This window comes from Moschus berezovskii, chromosome 12, assembly GCF_049115385.1.
Source record: "Moschus berezovskii isolate FMDL1 chromosome 12, NW_MosBer_1.0, whole genome shotgun sequence".
NCBI lineage: Eukaryota > Metazoa > Chordata > Mammalia > Artiodactyla > Moschidae > Moschus > Moschus berezovskii.
This window is the reverse complement of record NC_142471.1, coordinates 43,695,688-43,714,349: the sequence shown is the minus strand read 5'-3', so window position 1 is coordinate 43,714,349 and position 18,662 is coordinate 43,695,688. Positions and strand designations below refer to the sequence as shown.

At 35.6% G+C, this 18,662-nt stretch overlaps 1 protein-coding gene across 4 annotated transcripts in view; it reads right to left on the bottom strand.

The window, feature by feature from the left end:
- Positions 1 to 18,662, bottom strand: part of MAPK8 (mitogen-activated protein kinase 8) — a 116,073-nt gene that overhangs the window by 23,106 nt on the left and 74,305 nt on the right. For 3 of the 4 annotated variants that reach the window (XM_055425273.2, XM_055425271.2, XM_055425274.2), the window contains 7 exons: positions 16,427 to 16,556; positions 13,323 to 13,381; positions 13,095 to 13,233; positions 5,992 to 6,157; positions 2,311 to 2,382; positions 521 to 703; positions 93 to 217 (listed from right to left, as the gene is read on the bottom strand). In XM_055425273.2, the coding sequence (XP_055281248.1) occupies positions 93 to 217; positions 521 to 703; positions 2,311 to 2,382; positions 5,992 to 6,157; positions 13,095 to 13,233; positions 13,323 to 13,381; positions 16,427 to 16,556 (874 nt within the window). Of the gene's footprint in view, positions 1 to 92; positions 218 to 520; positions 704 to 2,310; positions 2,383 to 2,734; positions 2,807 to 5,991; positions 6,158 to 13,094; positions 13,234 to 13,322; positions 13,382 to 16,426; positions 16,557 to 18,662 lie in introns of all 4 variants that reach the window. The other variant, XM_055425272.2, reaches the window with a different exon arrangement.

Here is an 18,662-nt window from a genome sequence, read left to right as displayed (position 1 = left end):
TATTTAACATTAAAAAAATATACTCCAAACCTAACTTCAACTCTAACTCTAAGAGTACAATATATTCTTCAAACATTCAGAAAAGAACTTACAGCTTCTGCTTCAGAAGGATCATACCAGACATTGATATACGGGTGCTGAAGAGCTTCATCTACAGAAATCCTTTTAGATGCATCAATTACCAGCATTTTGGATAACAAATCCCTTGCCTGACTGGCTGCAAAAATAATGAGATGTTTATGTATATGTATCTCATAAGGTTTTAAAATTATCAATAAATTTCAGAAAACTAAAATTATCATTTACTAAAAAATGCTTTAAAAAGAATAGATTTACTATAAAATTAGATCATACATATGATTAAAAATATAACTAAAAATAACTAAAACCTCACACTGTTCCATTACTCAGAAATAATGTTGAGTTATGTCCTACAAGAATATAAATACACCCCCATAAACCTCCTCCACAAACAGCCACCTACCCACAACGGAATTAAAAATAATATTTTAAAAAGTACCTTTAAGTTTGTTGTGTTCCGAGTCAGCTGGGAAAAGTACATCGGGGAAGAGTTTCTCAAAGCTATATCCAGCATATTTAGGTCTGTTTTCAACATAAGTCCTTACTGTTGGTTGTAGTTTCTTCATGAATTCAGGACATGGTGTTCCAAGCTGTTCAATAACTTTATTCCACTGATCAATATCTAGTATCAAGTAGCTAAGAAAAATACTGTGCATCTAATGTTCAACATATTAGTCATATCCATAATAAAAGAACAAGAAAATAGCAATTTTAAATTCTAAGAAAGAATGTGGCAGTTATAAATCTTATAGCCACCTTGCAAAAGGCAATGACTGTAGGTGGACAAAAAGGATCAATAACAAGCTTTGTTAACCTTATTTATTATGTGTATGTGTGTGTCTACTAATACTGATTTTATCATAAAAATGGAAGCTTAAACTCACAAATTCCAAATACAAATGATGAGTGGTTCAAAGAAAAATGGTAATTACTACCCATATAGACTCTAAATATAAACTGGACACAATTTTGAACACAGAATTTGCCTTTTCTTCTAGCTTATCAGAAAATGTGACTGCATTTCTGAGAAGATACGAAATATTTATCATCTGTCCTGCTTTTCCAAGTTTTCTAAACTAACAGAAAATAACGAGTAGCAATGAAAATGATGGCATTTCTTTCTGCCATTCTTTGTTTGCTGCTGCTGCTGCGTCACATCAGTCATGTCCGACTCTGTGTGACCCCATAGACAGAAGCCCACCAGGGTCCCCCGTCCCTGGGATTCTCCAGGCAAGAACACTGGAGTGGGTTGCCATTTCCTTCTCCAATGTGTGAAAGTGAAAAGTGAAAGTGAAGTCGCTCAGTCGTGTCCGACTCTTAGCGACCCCATGGACTGCAGCCTACCAGGCTCCTCCATCCATGGGATTTTCTAGGCAAGAGTACTGGAGTGGCTTGCCATTGCCTTCTCCGATATTCTTTGTTTAGCTTACGCTAACTAAAATATTTTAAAGCTCTGAAATCTGAGAAAATGACTCACTATTTTGGTTAAGGTATAAGGCTAGAATTCCCTGGTTTCTTTCCTCCTAGTCTTTAGTCTTTATACTTCAAGTGCTCCCCATGGATTAAGACCTAAAACTTTCTTACTGTAACCCAGGGAATACGGTTTCTCCCATTCTTCTTCTTAAAACAATTCTAAGTGTCACTAACTGGTAAACACATAACAGATCACTGTTACTATAAATATCAGAAGTAGTCAGATGAACAAAAATCATGAACCCAAATCTACTCATCACTATACACAACTATTACTGCTGAAACTCTCAGATGAAAAGATCAATATGTTATGTTGAGAAATGAGACAACAACCAAAAGACATAGAACACATAGGACATTAACAAAAAAGAAGGTGGGGAGGACAAAACAAAAGGATGACCAGGAACAACAATTTCAAAATTCATATTATGTCCTAAGTACTTCTAGACTTACTCAAGTGTATAATTATTAGAAAAATTTAATGTAAGCCATGATTTTTGATTTAGGTTAAGTAATAAATCAACTCAAAGCCAACAAGTAATTGTGGATAATTAACTTTAGTAGTTTTCAGAATTAACAAATGAGACAACCAATGAGGGAAAGGAAAGTCTATGTCAAATAGCAGGTGGTATTTTGAAAGAGTAATTTAACAATACTTTATTAGGGAGAGACAAAATACATTATACCTGATCAAGCTGAAGTGTTGTCATACATTTGACCTTTAGAAACTACATTTTAGGCCAAAGATAAGGATACGATCTGTACCTGGGAACAAAACACCACCTTTGATCATTTCTCCCATGATGCACCCAACTGACCAAATGTCAACTGAAAACAAAATGCAATGACATTAACATAAAGATTTTGGTTAAAATAAAAAAAATATATAAACATTAAAAAAAATCACGCACACCATGTATACTTCAAAATTAAAGAAAGCAGTATAAAATAAAAATGAGTGACAGTGAATGTGCTCTAACTACCAGCAGAGACTGTATGTCCTACTGCCAAATGCAGCCTACAGAGATTACAGAAATTTTTGAACTATAACAGCCACAAACTTTACGTCTGTTTAAAAAAAAAACCACATGTATGAATGTACACTATATTCATTTTCATTAAAGAACATAAGGAAGTTCATCACCTAACTAATCAAACTGCTGCAGCAGCACAAGGATACAGTCCCTTCCTGGAAAGAGGATTTTGTGGCAAACCATTTCTCCCATAATGCACCCCACAGACCATAAATCCACTATATGTTTGCAGCACAAAAGAAGGAAAAGCAAAGCAAAAGGTCGTTAAAATCAAAGAAGCATAATATGACTGCATTATATAAAAACTGCAAAACATCACAGAAAGAAAAAAGTGACTTTTAATTTTAGCTAATGGAATTTAAAACATAAAATATTTTTCAAAAGGCTTTGACTCACAAAAGCAAATGTGAAGTGTAGCTTTTTAGCTACATATCTAATTTAAAGGGAGAGCTATGCACAGAAATCACATGATTTTAAAACCGATAGTTTGCCCCTGAAAATTTACTTATAAAATATGAAAATGAACCAACACAAATTTATAAATAAGGCTGAAAATGTACATGAGGTACCAAAATTTAAAAAATAAAATCTTGATACTATTTGGAGGTTCAACTGTGCATTATACTCTCTCTTTAAGTAAAATAAAAGAAAAATAGCATGAGCAGAAATAGTCTAGCATATTAAAATATTTAACAGAAATAATGCTTCTATGAATAATCAGTTAAAAAGTTAACCTAAAAGTCTTCAGAAATTTTCAAGCTGGAGTTCATAAATTTGTTTTGAGAAGTGCTATGTTTACTCTGAATAGAAAATCATTTGTTTTCTTGGCAACACCACTTGCATTTACTCCACTATCCCAAAGGGAACAAGTACAGCGAGAATCAAGAAAACACAGCAAAACATAGCAAAAAAAGCCTATTTCATGTTTTCCACCTAAAGTGTTTTAAACTTATAGAATGACACCACTTTTGGTTTAAGAAGTTGGTTTTGGCTGAACACAGTATGAAAGCTCCTGCAAATTTATTATCTACAGAGTCTCCTACTAGACTTACTGACCCTAGCCAACTTTATTTATTTTGGCTACACGGGATGACCAGGGATCGAACCTGTGTCCCCTGTGGTATAACACGAGTCTTAACCACTGGACCCCTAGGGAAATCCTGTGACGCTTGTTAATTTTAAATGAGAGTTCCAACCAAAGCTGAAAAGAATGCGCCAGACACACAAATGAGCAATTTGAGGATCTCCACCTATTTCATTAAAACTAACCACATACCCTGACACTTTGTATCTTTGGGTTTGAAAACAGATTAAAAGAGTAAGTGCTTACAGTTTAATACAAGAAGGGGAAGAATAAGTAATTTGAAGGGAAAGTTTTAGAAACTTGCATTTGTTTTTGAAGTCTGAAGACTTCCAATTCTTTTAATAGCAAAAGAATAAAAGGGCAGGAATAGATGTTAGAGATGTACCTTTAACCATGCAGGACGACTTGGGAACTTAAAATCTGTACTTTCTATTACACTCATAAGGAGACTATTAGTTCATTACAGAATTTTAGGAGGTATATTTAGGAATAAATTTTGGAAATCCTATGGAACTCAAGTTTCTCTAAAATTTCACATTAGAATACATACAGATCTTTTTGTATCTATGGCATAATTCAACTTCCAAGGATAAAATTTTAAAGGGAAAGTTAATATTCACCTATCAGTTCAGAGAAAATTTTTTTCCAGGGTTTTCATTTCTGGCAAAAATCTATTACAACAATTTTTCCTTGTGGATTTTATAGAGAAGAGCAAGCTTTAGTTAAATATCTAGGATACAATTTATGTACATAATCTTGAGAAAAACATATTTTAAAACATTTCAAAAGCTGCAAGCATGAGAGGCTACTGCAAGCATTGTCTGAGCTAATGAAGACTTTCCTCAGAATATGAAAAGCCTGATTCAAACATAAAAAAAAGCTTTACAGGTCTAACTGCTTAGTCTATTTGGCAGTTTAAATATATCCCATTATCTCACTTTCCAAAAAGCTTTGAGGGTAGCTTGCAATAAAAGACATATATATAAAACAAAGTTGTTAAAACAGGTGTAGGATGGGTGAGAGGTGTCACTGAAAGGTGGAAGTTCTTATGTTTAACCTTGCTGGCTAATGTAGTTATCAATATTAAGCATTATATTTGACTCAGTTTTCTGGAGCCAAAAGAAAGAATGCAATAAAGTGGATCTATATAATTCTTATCTAAGAAAGGAAAGTATGACAACTCTTTACATGATAGTTTTTCTTGGTGCTAATTTCTACTAGGGAGCGCCTAAGATCACAATTCCAAGACAAAGTGACACACTGCACATTATTTATGACAATCACTGGTTTTACAGCAAATACAAAAACAATGATCATGTTGTCACTTGAAATAGTAATTCTCCAAAAAAAAAAAGTCTAATACTAAATCTAACTCACTGGATTTTACAGGATATAAGACAATTTTAGGTAAAGAGTAAGACAACAGAACAGCATGTTTATTTAAGAACAAAAGAATAATACTGATAATATATATTTAAAGTGTTTTTAACTAGCTAAGAATATTAAGCTAAAATCCTCACCTCAAAGTTATCTTTTTTAGAAAAAAAGAATCCTCAAAACTGATTTGATACAGTTTCCTGATTCAGAGTGAACTGCTGTTTCAGAGTCTTTTGATAGAAAAAAATGTCTAGGTCCTACTTTATGAAGTATTTTGAATTATCACATTTAAAAAGTTAAATTCATGAACTACATGCCTGATCATTTTCTTCAACCTAATTCTAATGTTAATTTATGTAACTGGCTATTTTTGCACATAATAATGCCATTTCTTTAAGGCTGGACACAAGGGTTTTGATGAAACACTATTTCCTCTGAAAGGTCAACTTAAATTAATTATCCATCAGCTTTGCAGAACAGCCTTATTGTAGCTCTTAAAGTTTGCACTAAGTGCTGCTGCTATTAACTTTAATGTCATGGGGCAGGAAATGTGTGCAAACATCATTAATGCAAACAAACTAAGATCACCACTGAAGATACGGGTCCACTATATACTCCCTTGTGCCCATGTTAGAATGCTCATTTTCACGTTACAGGCAAGAAAATGATATGTATTATATATATGTATTCTGTTAGAGGGGCCATGGTAACAAATTCTTTATCCGATGGTTATACTGATGATTACGTATTTGTATTTAAATAAACAGGGGCCCCAAGTTTTTCCAAACATTTATGACAAAACTTGCAGTTACTTCCAAACTCTTGATAAACATTTCAGACAGTGATAATTTTCTTTATGCATTTCAAGTATTTACATAAGAAATCTGATAAACAAAAGCAAATAAATCTGAACAGAATTTCAAGTAAATAGTGTTTGCTGACCGTTCTCTTTGTAGCCCATGCCTAGGATGACCTCAGGTGCTCTGTAGTAGCGAGTCACTACGTAAGGTGTCATCATAAAACTAGTTCCTGCAGTCCTGGCCAGTCCAAAGTCAAGAATCTTCAAAGTGCAGTCTGATTTTACTACTATATTACTGGGCTTTAAGTCCTTCAAAAATAAAAATACAAAAAATGACTGCTATGTTATAAACAAATATTTTGCAGTCCACAAGTTATGAATGAGATCTCTTATAAAACAATTCATGCTAATTGTTCATTTTTTTCAAACAGTAATCGTTACCACTGCACAGATTCATCATAATAGGCAAATCTGAGAAACTAGCTTGATGGTATTTTTAATTTACAAATACATACCGTAGTTATTAGAAGTTAGTAATGTTTTATTTGCTAGAAAATATGATTAGCTAGACACTTTCAATCAAGGGGTGTAAAAGCAATTTGGAATGGCATCTCAAAGTTCATGTAGGAACTTTTAAGGTTAAATAAAGAGAGAATCATAAGTTAGCATTTATATTCACTTGTACACTAAATTACTAGGTTTTAAAATTCTCATTTTAAAATCACAGTAAGCTTTATATAGATATTATATATCAACAACAGGCCATTCTATGTCAACCCAATCACATGTCATTTGACTTTTCAAACAGGCAGATGTTCAACTCTGAAGGACCAAAGTAATCACTATCAGTTTTCCCGTCACTGATTTCTCACCCAAAATCATACAAATCTGTTCATACAATTTTTGACTGCCCACAGAGGTAGGACACCATTGTCCTGGTGCCACTAATACATAAAATTACTTGCTGCTGATGCTACTAAGTAACATCTGTGAAGAACTACCCACATGAACCCAACCTCAAGGAATTCTATATTACAGTCATAAAAAGGCAGCAGCATAAATACTCAAGGCTTCAAGTTCAACCCATCTTGCCTTTTAGCTACCAAGAATCCTATTATGAATGGAAAGACCAAAAAAAGTAGGCCTATAATTCACATATATTGAATATCAATGATTAACAATACAGAAAACTGGTCTGAAAAATAATGATTAATTACTCTTGCAATGTCTATATCCAGCAAAATATGTATACTGTCTTTAGCCTATTTTGATAGGCAATCATAGATGGATTTAGAAGATATGTCACCTATTTGTTGTTGCTGGTCAGTTGCTAAGTTGTGTCTGACTCTTTGCAACCCTGACTGTGGCATGCCAGGTTCCTCTGTCCTCCACTATCTTTCACAGTTTGCCCAAATTGATGTCCATTGATTTGGTGATGCTACCTATCTCATCCTCTGCTGCTCCCAAGTCCTTTGCCTTCAATCTTTCCCAGCACCAGGGTCTTTTCCAATGAGTTGGCTCTTCACATCAGGTGGCCAAAGTATTGGAGTTACAGCTTCAGCAACAGTCGTTTCAATAAATATTCAGGGCTGATCTCCTTTATGACTGACTGGTCTGATCTCCCTGCAGTACACGGCTCCAGCCTTCTTTATGGACCAACTGTCACATCTGTGCATGACTACAGGAAAAACCACAGCTTTGACTAGATGGACCTTTGTCAGCTAACTAATGTCTCTGCTTTTTTAATACGCTGTCTAGGCTTGCCATGTCATCGACAGGTTTTATCAAATTAAAAATAAATATCAACAGGCTTACTTATTATTGCTATCCTATAAATATGTGGTCATTATTTCCAAAATGCAATACCTCAGCAAAGAAACAATGATGTTCAAAAATAAATATTATGAGCTTTGATGCTATTTCAATGTCTATCATGTTGGTTAATGATTTAATGGCTCATTGTAGTACTGCATTCTAGTCTAGGAATAAGATTTCAACCTTAAACACTTTACTTTGGAAGAATTAAGAACAAAATAAAAAAAAATTTTTAAATAGTCATTTTTTGTTAAGGGAAAGAAACTTTCAAAAGAGACTATCATCTGAAATTCATCCTTGTATATCAATATGTATGGGCTTCCTAGTCGCACAGTAGTAAAGAATATGCCTGCCAATGCAGGAGATGCAGGTTTAATCCCTGGGTCAGGAAGATCTCCCTGGAGTACGAAATGGCAATCTACTTCAGTATTCTTATCTGGAAAATTCCATGGATAGAGGAGCCTGGCAGGCTCCAGTCCATGGGGTGTCAAAGAATTGGACATGACTAAGTGACTGAGGACACACACACACACCAATATGTACCTTTCTACAGGTATTTAGTAGCATTGTTATCTATATCTCTCAAGGACTGAACTTGTATGAATGTGTGACAGAAGCAGTGGACTAACTTAATATTCCATCGTCTCTACCACATTTTTCCAGCCTGTGATTAATTCTAGTCAACGGGATGTGAGTGGGAACTAAGAAGAGAAGAGCCAGTTTCTTATACACTAGCAGTGGACAATCTGAAAGAGAAATTAAGAAAATAACTCCATTTATAATAGTGTCCAAAAGAATAAAATACCTAGGAAAAAAATTTAACTAAGGTCGTGAAAAGACTTGCACACTGAAAACTGTAAAACATAGAAGATCTGTCACAGACTTCACTGCATCCCCCCACCCCCACCAAATCAAGTGCAAACATTGAAGTCCTAACCCTTAATGTGACTGTATCTGTAGACAGGACCCTTATAGAGGTAATTAAGGTTAAATGAGGTTATAAGGATTGGGCTCAATGCAAAAGAACTGGTGTCCTTATAAGAAAAGAGAAAGAGACGAGTTTGCTCTCTCTTTTTACAAGCATGGAAGAAAGGGCATATGAGGACACGGCAAGAGGGCGGCTACCTCCACATCAGGAAGAGAGATCTCACTAGAAGCGGAATTTACTTGCATGTTGGTCCTGGACTTCTAACCTCCAAAAACTGTGAGAAAATAAATTTCTCTTGTTTAGGCCACCTCGTCTATGCTGTTTCGTTACGGTACACAAAATAGACTAATACAACCTAAGTAAACGGAAAGACATCCTATATTTGTGAATTGGGATACTAAATATAGTGAAGACAGAAAAACTACCCAAGCAATCTAGAGTCAATGAAATCCTTATCATTACAATTCCAATGGCCTTTTCAGCAGAAATGGAAAAGCTGACCCTCAAAAGTCATATGGAATCACAAGGAGCCCTGAACAGTCAAAATGATAATGAGAAAGAATAAAGTTGATGGACTCATATTACCCCGTTCTGCTTCATTGACTATGCCAAAGCCTTTGACTGTGTGGATCACAATAAACTGTGGAAAATTCTGAAAGAGATGGGAATCCCAGACCACCTGACCTGCCTCCTGAGAAACCTGTATGCAGGTCAGGAAGCAACAGTCAGAACTGGACATGGAACAACAGACTGGTTCCAGATAGGAAAAGGAGTACATCAAGGCTGTATATCATCACCCTGCTTATTTAACTTACATGCAGAGTACATCATGAGGAACGCTGGGCTGGAAGAAGCACAAGCTGGAATCAAGACTGCCGGGAGAAATATCAATAACCTCAGATATGCAGATGACACCACCCTTATGGCAGAAAGTGAAGAGGAACTCAAAAGCCTCTTGATGAAAGTGAAAGAGGAGAGTGAAAAGGCTGGCTTGAAGCTCAACATTCAGAAAACAAACATCATGGCATCTGGTCCCATCACTTCATGGGAAATAGTGAAAACAGTGTCAAACTTTATTTTTTTGGGCTCCAAAATCACTGTGGATGCTGATTGCAGCCAGGAAATTAAAAGACACTGACTCCTTGGAGGAAAAGTTATGACCAACCTAGACAGCATATTGAAAAGCAGAGACATTACTTTGCCAACAAAGGTCCGTCTAGTCAAGGCTATGGTTTTTCCAGTGGTCATGCACGGATGTGAGAGTTGGACTGTGAAGAAAGCTGATCGCCGAAGAATTGATGCTTTTGAACTGTGGTGCTAGAGAAGACTCTTGAGAGTCCCTTGGACTGAAAGGAGATCCAACCAGTCCATTCTAAAGGAGATCAGTCCTGGGTGTTCATTGGAAGGACTGATGCTAAAGCTGAAACTCCAATGCTTTGGCCACCTCATGTGACGAGTTGACTCACTGGAAAAGACTCTGATGCTGGGAGGGATTGGGGGCAGGAGGAGAAGGGGACGACAGAGAATGAGATGGCTGGATGGCATCACCGACTCGATGGACATGAGTTTGAGTGAACTCCGGGAGTTGGTGATGGACAGGGAGGCCTGGCGTGCTGTGATTCATGGGGTTGCAAAGAGTCAGACACGACTGAGCAACTGAACTGAACTGAACTCAACAGTGCTCAAAATAAAAAGTGGTACTGATAAAAGCACAGACACAGAGACCAATGGAATTGAGAACCCAGAGTCCAGACATAAAACCATATGTCTACAGCCAACTGTAATTTCAATAAGCATGCCAAAAATCATTCCGTGAGAAAACAATAGTCTCTTTTAATAAATAGTTCTAGGATAACTGGATTTCCACAAGCAAAAGAATGACGTTATTAGCACCTTATCTCATTCCATATACAAAAATTAACTCAAAATGGGTCAACGACCTAAACGTAAGAATTAAAACTACTGATGAAAGACTAAGAGTAAATCTCTATGACCGTGTATTCGACAATGGATTCTTGCATAAGACACTAAAAGTACAAACAACCAAAGAAAACATAAACTGATGTTAACGAACATTAAAATGTTTGCATATCAAGAGAGATCAAGAAAGTGAAAAGACAACATACAAAATTGGAGAAAATATTTACAAATTACTCATCTGATAAGGATCTAGTATTCAGAATATATAAAGAACCCTGATAACAACAAAAAGACAAACAACTCAATTAAAAAATGGGCAAAGGGCTTAAATAGATATTCCTTCCAAGAAGATATACAAACACAAAACCATGAAAAGATGCTTAATGTCATTAGAGAAATGCAAGTTAAAACCACAATGAGATACTACTTCATATTCACTAGGATGGCTAGAATGAAAAAGTCTTTAGGAATCAACAAAGAGATGCAGGAGTTGCTTGTATCTTTTTGAGATTAATCCTTTGTCAGTTGCTTCATTTGCTATTCTTTTCTCCCATTCTGAAGGCTGTCTTTTCACCTTGCTTATAATTTCCTTTGCTGTGCAGAAGCTTTTAATTTTAATTAGGTCCCATTTATTTTTGCTTTTATTTCCAATATTCTGGGAGGTGGGTCATGGAGGATCCTGCTGTGGTTTATGTCGGAGAGTGTTTTGCCTATGTTTTCCTCTAGGAGTTTTATAGTTTCTGGTCTTACATTTAGATCTTTAATCCATTTTGAGTTTATTTTTGGGTATGGTGTTAGGGAGTGTTCTAGTTTCATTCTTTTACAAGTGGCTGACCAGTTTTCCCAACACCACTTGTTAAAGAGATTGTCTTTTCTCCACTGAATATTCTTGCCTCCCTTGTCAAAGATAATGTGTCCATAGGTGCATGGATTTATCTCTGGGCTTTCTATAAATAGAATAAATGACCCAATCAAAAAATGGGCCAAAGAACTAAACAGACATTTCTCCAAAGAAGACATACAGATGGCTAACAAACACAGGAAAAGATGCTCAGCATCACTCATAATCAGAGAAATGCAAATCAAAACCACAATGAGGTACCATTTCACGCCAGTCAGAATGGCTGCTATCCAAAAGTCTACAAGCAATAAATGCTGGAGAAGGTGTGGCGAAAAGGGAACCCTCTTACACTGTTGGTGGGAATACTAACTAGTACAACCACTATGGAGAACAGTGTGGAGATTCCTCAAAAAACTGGAAATAGAACTGCCATACGACCCAGCAATCCCACTCCTGGGCATACACACTGAGGAAACCAGAATTGAAAGAGACACATGTACTCCAATGTTCATTGCAGCACTGTTTATTATAGCCAGGACATGGAAGCAACCTAGATGTCAATCTGCAGATGAATGGATAAGAAAGCTGTGGTACATTTACACAATGGAGTACTATTCAGCAATTAAAAAGAATACATTTGAATTAGTTCTAATGAGGTGGATGAAACTGGAGCCTATTATACAGAGTGAAGTAAGCCAGAAAGAAAAACACCAATACAGTATATTAACACATATATATGGAATATAGCAAGAGGATAACGATAACCCTGTATACGAGACAACAGGAGAGACACGGATGTATGGAGCAGTCTTTCGGACTCTGTGGGAGAGGGCGAGGGTGGGATAATTTGGGAGAATGGATTGAAACATGTATATTATCATATGTGAAACGAATCTGACGTGGTTGGGGGCTCCCCACCTCAACACTCTGTGGATTCAAGAGGCCGTTCCTTCTGGAAGTGTATAAATTAGCCTGGTATAGAACCTGCACGCTGAATTTACTAATTAAGCAATGAGAAACCAGAACTATAAAGGTGGCATACAAATACAAAAAAAGAAAAAAAGAAGGAATCAACAAAGATTTGGGGAAATTGGAATTTTTGTGTACCATTGCTGGAAATGTAAAATGGTATACCCACTGTGGAAAACAATTTGCTGGTTCTTCAGAAAGTTAAGTAAGACCCAGCAATAAAACTCCTAGGTAGATACCCAAAAGAACTAAAAACAGGAACTTAAATATTTCTATCTTAATGTTTTTAACAGCACTAAAAGCTAACAGGTGGAAATAACCCAGATGTCCATTAATGGATGAACGGATAAACAAAATGTGGTAAATATATAAAACAGAATATTTATCAGTCATAAAAAGGAATGCACTACTGAGATACACTTTAACATGGGTGAAACTGAAAACATCATGCTAAGTTAAAGAAACCAGACAAAAAGCACATATATTGCATGATCCTACTTACATGAAATATCCAGAGGTAAATCCATGGACACTGAGAGCAGACTGGTATATGTCAGGGGTTGGGGAGAGAAGTGACAGGACGACTACCAGGGGTAGGTAGTTTTCTTTTGGTGCAATGAAAATATTTTGAAATTTGGTATCAGTAGTGGTTGCACAATGTTGTGAATGCACTAAATATCACTGAGCTGCACACTTGGAAACACTGTGAATTTTATGTTACATCACTTTAACCTCAATGATTAAAAAAAGATCTGACAGTTTTTTCTACTAACCCGATGAATAATTCCAGCAGAGTGAAGGTGCTTGATTCCACACAGCATCTGATAGAGAAGGTAGGACATTCTTTCATGATCTAGTTCCATCTGAATCACTTGACAAAGATTTGCATCCATGAGCTCCATGACTATATAACTTTATGGGTGAAAAAAAATAAGAGCTAAAGTATGCAGTAACAATAAAAGAATAATATGCATTAACAAAATTTTAATTATTACACTTACACGTCTTGAAATTCTTCTAGGGATTTCTGTGGTGTAAAAACATTCAAAAGGCCAATTATCTGTGGCAAAGGCAGAGAAACAGAAAAATTTTCATTTGGAAGCTGCAAATACAAGGATTTAAAAAAAGCCACCCCCAGTATGAAATTTTTCAAGTCTTATGTTTGAAGCTTAAGTAATAGCCTTTTTTTATATTTTATACCTTTATGGCCAGGGTTGGGGGCAGGGAGAGAAGCAGAGCACAGAGGATATTAAGGGCAGAGACAAGACTCTGAATGATACTATAATGGTAGATACAGGCATCATTACACATTTGTCCAAACCCACAAAATGTACAACACCAAGAGTGAACCCTAATGCAAACTCTGGACTCTGGGTGATAAGTATATATCAATGTAGGTTCACTGATTATAAAAAATGTACCACTCTGGTGGGGGATGTTAATAATGCAGGAGGCTATGCATGTATTCGGGCAGGGGATATATGGGATATCTCTGTACTTTTCTTTAGATTTTGCTGTGAACCTAAAACTGCTCTAAAAACACAGTCTTATACACACACACACAAACTATACCAACAGAAGAGCTCCAGAAAATCCATTCCATTTATGAACATTCAATTATTATGGACCTATATTATACAATCCTCTACATAATCTGTAAGGGAATCTTAAGTACTTTCTGCCAGCTTTTATCCATCTCAATACTTTTATATAACCTCAGCACTTTTGACCCCTGGTTTTTCATAAAACTGCACTTTCCCAGATTTCCTCATTTCCCATCTAGTTCACCACTTTATTCATAGGCATGCAATCTTTCTCACTATTATTTTTCAATCCTCTTCCCTTCTCTATTTGTACCCTTTTCCTGGGTGATACTATGTATGTTTTTTCCCTCCAAATCTATGTAGATAATTCCAAATATTCATTAAAGGTTCTTTAGTTTATGAGTCTCAGATTTTCACTGCTACTTCACATGAGGTCTCTCAAAATAATATAAAATTGAATTCATTATCCTTCCAACCCAAACCTCTTACTTTTCCAGAGAATCTTCTTTGTTACAACAGAAAGCACAGAGTGATTTTTTACTCTTTTTCTCAATATCTGAAAAGTGAACGTGTTAGAAGCTCAGTTGTGTCCAACTCTTTGTGACCCCATGGACTGTATCCATTTGCACCACAGTAAATAAAAGAATGCTATCCATTCACTATTGTCAGGGTGAATTTCAACTTCTTTTCACTCCCTGTGCTACTACATATGCTGAGGATTCTAACATCCCATCTAGACTGTTCATGCCATAATAACTTCTAGCACTTGGTTCCCTAACAATGGTTTTCTGCAAATCCAGCTACCATTTTACTGTCTATAAGATATGGTAATAAAAAGATAATATTACTCACTTTTTCAAAAATCTTAAGTCACACACAAAAAATTCTAAAACTCCCTTGCAGTACATTCAAAGCCCTCCATGACAGGACAGCAACCCACTTCATCTCTTGCTAAGCCCTTTATTAAACTTGATACTTGAGCAAGAAGGCTGTTTTTAAAAAACTGTCAAGGCCTTTAAACATACTATTCCCTATGTTTGTCACTTTCCTACTAAATGCTACTAAATCTTCAAGATAGGCCTCTTTTGACAGAGCAGAATATTCTACTTTGGCCTCACAACATCTATGTTATTAAGGCATTTAATACACTGTAGCATAGTCTTGCTTTCACAACAGCCTCTTACTCCTTTTTACAATTTGACATATAAGAAAACACCTGACACATATTTTTGAAATGTGTTGACAATTAGAATGTTTTTCTAGACATAAACTTCATGAGGGCAGAACCCATGTTAGTCATTTATGCATAAAGCTTTGCTTACAGAAGACATCCATATACATGTACAGTTCATGCTCAGTGTTAAAATTCTGAAAAATAATTTTCAGATCAGAGAGGGTACAACAAATTTGTTTAAGACAGAGGAATAAGTCTCAAATTGTTCTAAATGAATGCCTCCTAACATGTCTAACCAGATGAACTACACTCTTGGGAGACTTGGAGAAATAGTAAAACCATTCTCATTAGTATCTAGGTAATCCCAGAGTAGAAGTGTGGTATCAAAGATGAAAAGCATACAAAGGCAGAAAGGATATCAGTGGTTTCTCAGAACTGAGGAGGATGTGAGATGGGGGAATGAGATGAAGCTGATGAAGATGGTATAGGACCTACTGTGGTGATAGTCACCAGTGAATATACTAAAAATCAATGAATTAAATGGATAAGTTGTATGGTATGTGAACTGTATCATAATAAAGCTGTTATATAACAAAGATTAAAATGAATAGCTGTCTTCTTTTCCAAAAGAGAAATGAAGACAATTACATCAATTGTACACTGGACAAACAAAAGTCAAGGACTGATTAAATGGGTGGTATATGACCACTTTCAAAGAAGTAACAATTACTAGAAATATGTAAAAATTCACTGAGAAACTTTACTTCTATGACTTGAAACAATAGCAATAATAACAAAGAACAGCAACAGATTAGAGAAATGCAATCAGACATATAATATATGAAGATTTCAGAAAGGTATTTTTGAAAATGAAAAAATATAAGAGGGTAAAAGTCATATGTCTAAGTTTTTGTAACCACTAGAAAATAGAATTAGGAATGTTTTACTAATTTCATTTAAATATTTTTTAAAGTTTCTGCTAAACTGCTTTATCCAATAGTGTCAAATAAAGTTCCAATGTCAAAGAATAATGGGAACAAATTCATCTGTGTGCTAAGGTTCCAGTTTTCTAAAATGTCAGCTTAACAGAAAACAAAAAGCAGCAGATGAGATAAACCCTACATAAAGTTCTAAAACATCTACCTGTCTAAAATTCCTCTTGAAAAGTAGATGTCAGAAAATTACACAATCTTCATTTCATAAAGTATTTTTCATCTAATATTTAATAAAGCTGAGAAAAATTTCACAATGCAGATACACTTTTAAGCAATGTTTCAACCCAAAAGAACAATTTAAAGCACCTACAATTTTAAAAGATTTAGATATTCAGATATTCATGAAGAACTCTTGATTTTATACTTAAGAAATTTTTTGAATGTTCACTTACATTTTTGTGATTTACACATTTCATAAGAACTAGCTCTCTGTAAGCACGTTTAGCATGAGTTTGATTCTGAAATGGCCGACTTAGCTTCTTGATTGCAACATTTCTTTCAAGAATGGCATCATAAGCTGCACTGTAATAAGAAATTCCAAAACAACAAAAATTTAATCAAAAATCTGCAAACTTAATTATGAAACATTCATGTAGATTTCTCACTTTCTCCAAAGATAAATGCAACTGAATCAATTTCCAGCCCTTAGTACTCAACAAGTTTCTTAAAATATTAATGGATTAAAAGCAAAAATGAACTGTGAAGAAAGAGACTGCGTGTTCACTGGGGGTCATCCAAGATCCATCCAGCATACAATGGCCACATAATACACACATCATTAATGAGTATTCAAGTCCAATAGATATATCTTAGAGCTTAAATGAATCCCTCACCCCAAATTGACATTAAGGAAAGACAGGATAAAAAATACTTGTGGTCATAAATTCTACTCAAAACACTTGTTGAAGAATTCTACATAAGTACATCACCTCCTCCTCTTCAGACACAACAAAATGAACACAGAAAGAGGAAAATAAATATAAAGGCATCTATATGAAAGATTATTTTATAAAAGTAAACACAAAATTTGTTTCGGAGGTGAAATTAAAAATCAAGGTATTTATAAATGCTAGATTTCAGGACAACCAGAAGCCACTTCTTAACTATTAATGAAACACCTATAATTCTGGGAAATATAACACTATATTCATTAACTCTTCATCTCTCTACCATATGACACTGACCAAATGGTACATTTCACAAATGACAGGTCAAAGAAAGTAAAGCACAAGTAAGGTAAAGTGTCTAAAGATTAAAGAATAGTATGATTGAAAGAGATTTTAAAAATCATTTGGATTAATCACTGCCTGATATAGGGCCAGAGAGGTTAACTAATTGTCCAAAGTCAGCCAGAAGGTTGAAAGCAAAGCTAAGTCTAGAAGACTGAGAGATAAGGTCATGCTTTTCATCCTGGACCACTATAAAAGATGATTTCTCTTTATGTAATAATTGGAAAATCTGCATTTTTTGTTGTTGTTGTTTAGTTGCTAAGTTGCATCCACCTCTTTGCAACCCTATGGATGGTAGCCCGCCATGCTCCTCTGTCCATGGGATTTCCAAGACAAGAATACTGGAGTGTGTTGCCATTTTCTTCTGCAGGTGATCTTTCTGACTCAGGGATAGATCTTGCATCTCCTATACTGGCAGGGGGATTCTTTACACTGAGTCACCAGGGAAGCCCAAAATAATACTGATTAAAATTATTCTCTAACCTAATTGGAACCTAAATTATTCTCTAACCTATTCCTAATAGAGGAAAACAATAGAATGGAAAAGACTAGAGATCTCTTTAAGAAAATTAGAAATACCAAGGGAACATTTTATGCGAAGATGGGCTCGATAAAGGACAGAAATGGTATGGACCTAACAGAAGCAGAAGATATTAAGAAGAGGTGGCAAGAATACACAGAAGAACTGTACAAAAAAAGACCTTCACAACCCAGATAATCACAACGGTGTGATCACTCACCTAGAGCCAGACATCCTGGAATGTGAAGTTGAGTGGGCCTTAGAAAGCATCACTACAAACAAAGCTAGTGGAGGTGATGGAATTCCAGTTGAGCTATTTCAAATCCTGAAAGATGATGCTGTGAAAGTGCTGCACTCAATATGCCAGCAAATTTGGAAAACTCAGCAGTGGCCACAGGACTGGAAAAGGTCAGGTTTCATTCCAATCCATAAGAAAGGCAATGCCAAAGAATGCTCAAACTACCACAAAATTGCACTCATCTCACATGCTAATAAAGTAATGCTCACAATTCTCCAAGCCAGGCTTCAGCAATACATGAACTGTGAACTTCCAGATGTTCAAGCTGGTTTTAGAAAAGGCAGAGGAACGAGAGATCAAATTGCCAACATCTGCTGGATCATGGAAAAAGCAAGAGTTCCAGAAAAATTCTATTTCTGCTTTATTGACTATGCCAAAACTTTTGACTGTGTGAAAGTGAAAGTCGCTCAGTTGTGCCCTAATCTTTGCGACCCCATGGACTATACAGTCCATAAAATTCCCCAGTTCAGAATACTGGAGTGGGTAGCCTTTCCCTCCTCCAGGGGATCTTCCTGACCCAGGAATCAAACTGGGGTCTCCAGAATGGCAGGTGGATTCTTTACCAACTGAGCTATGAAGTA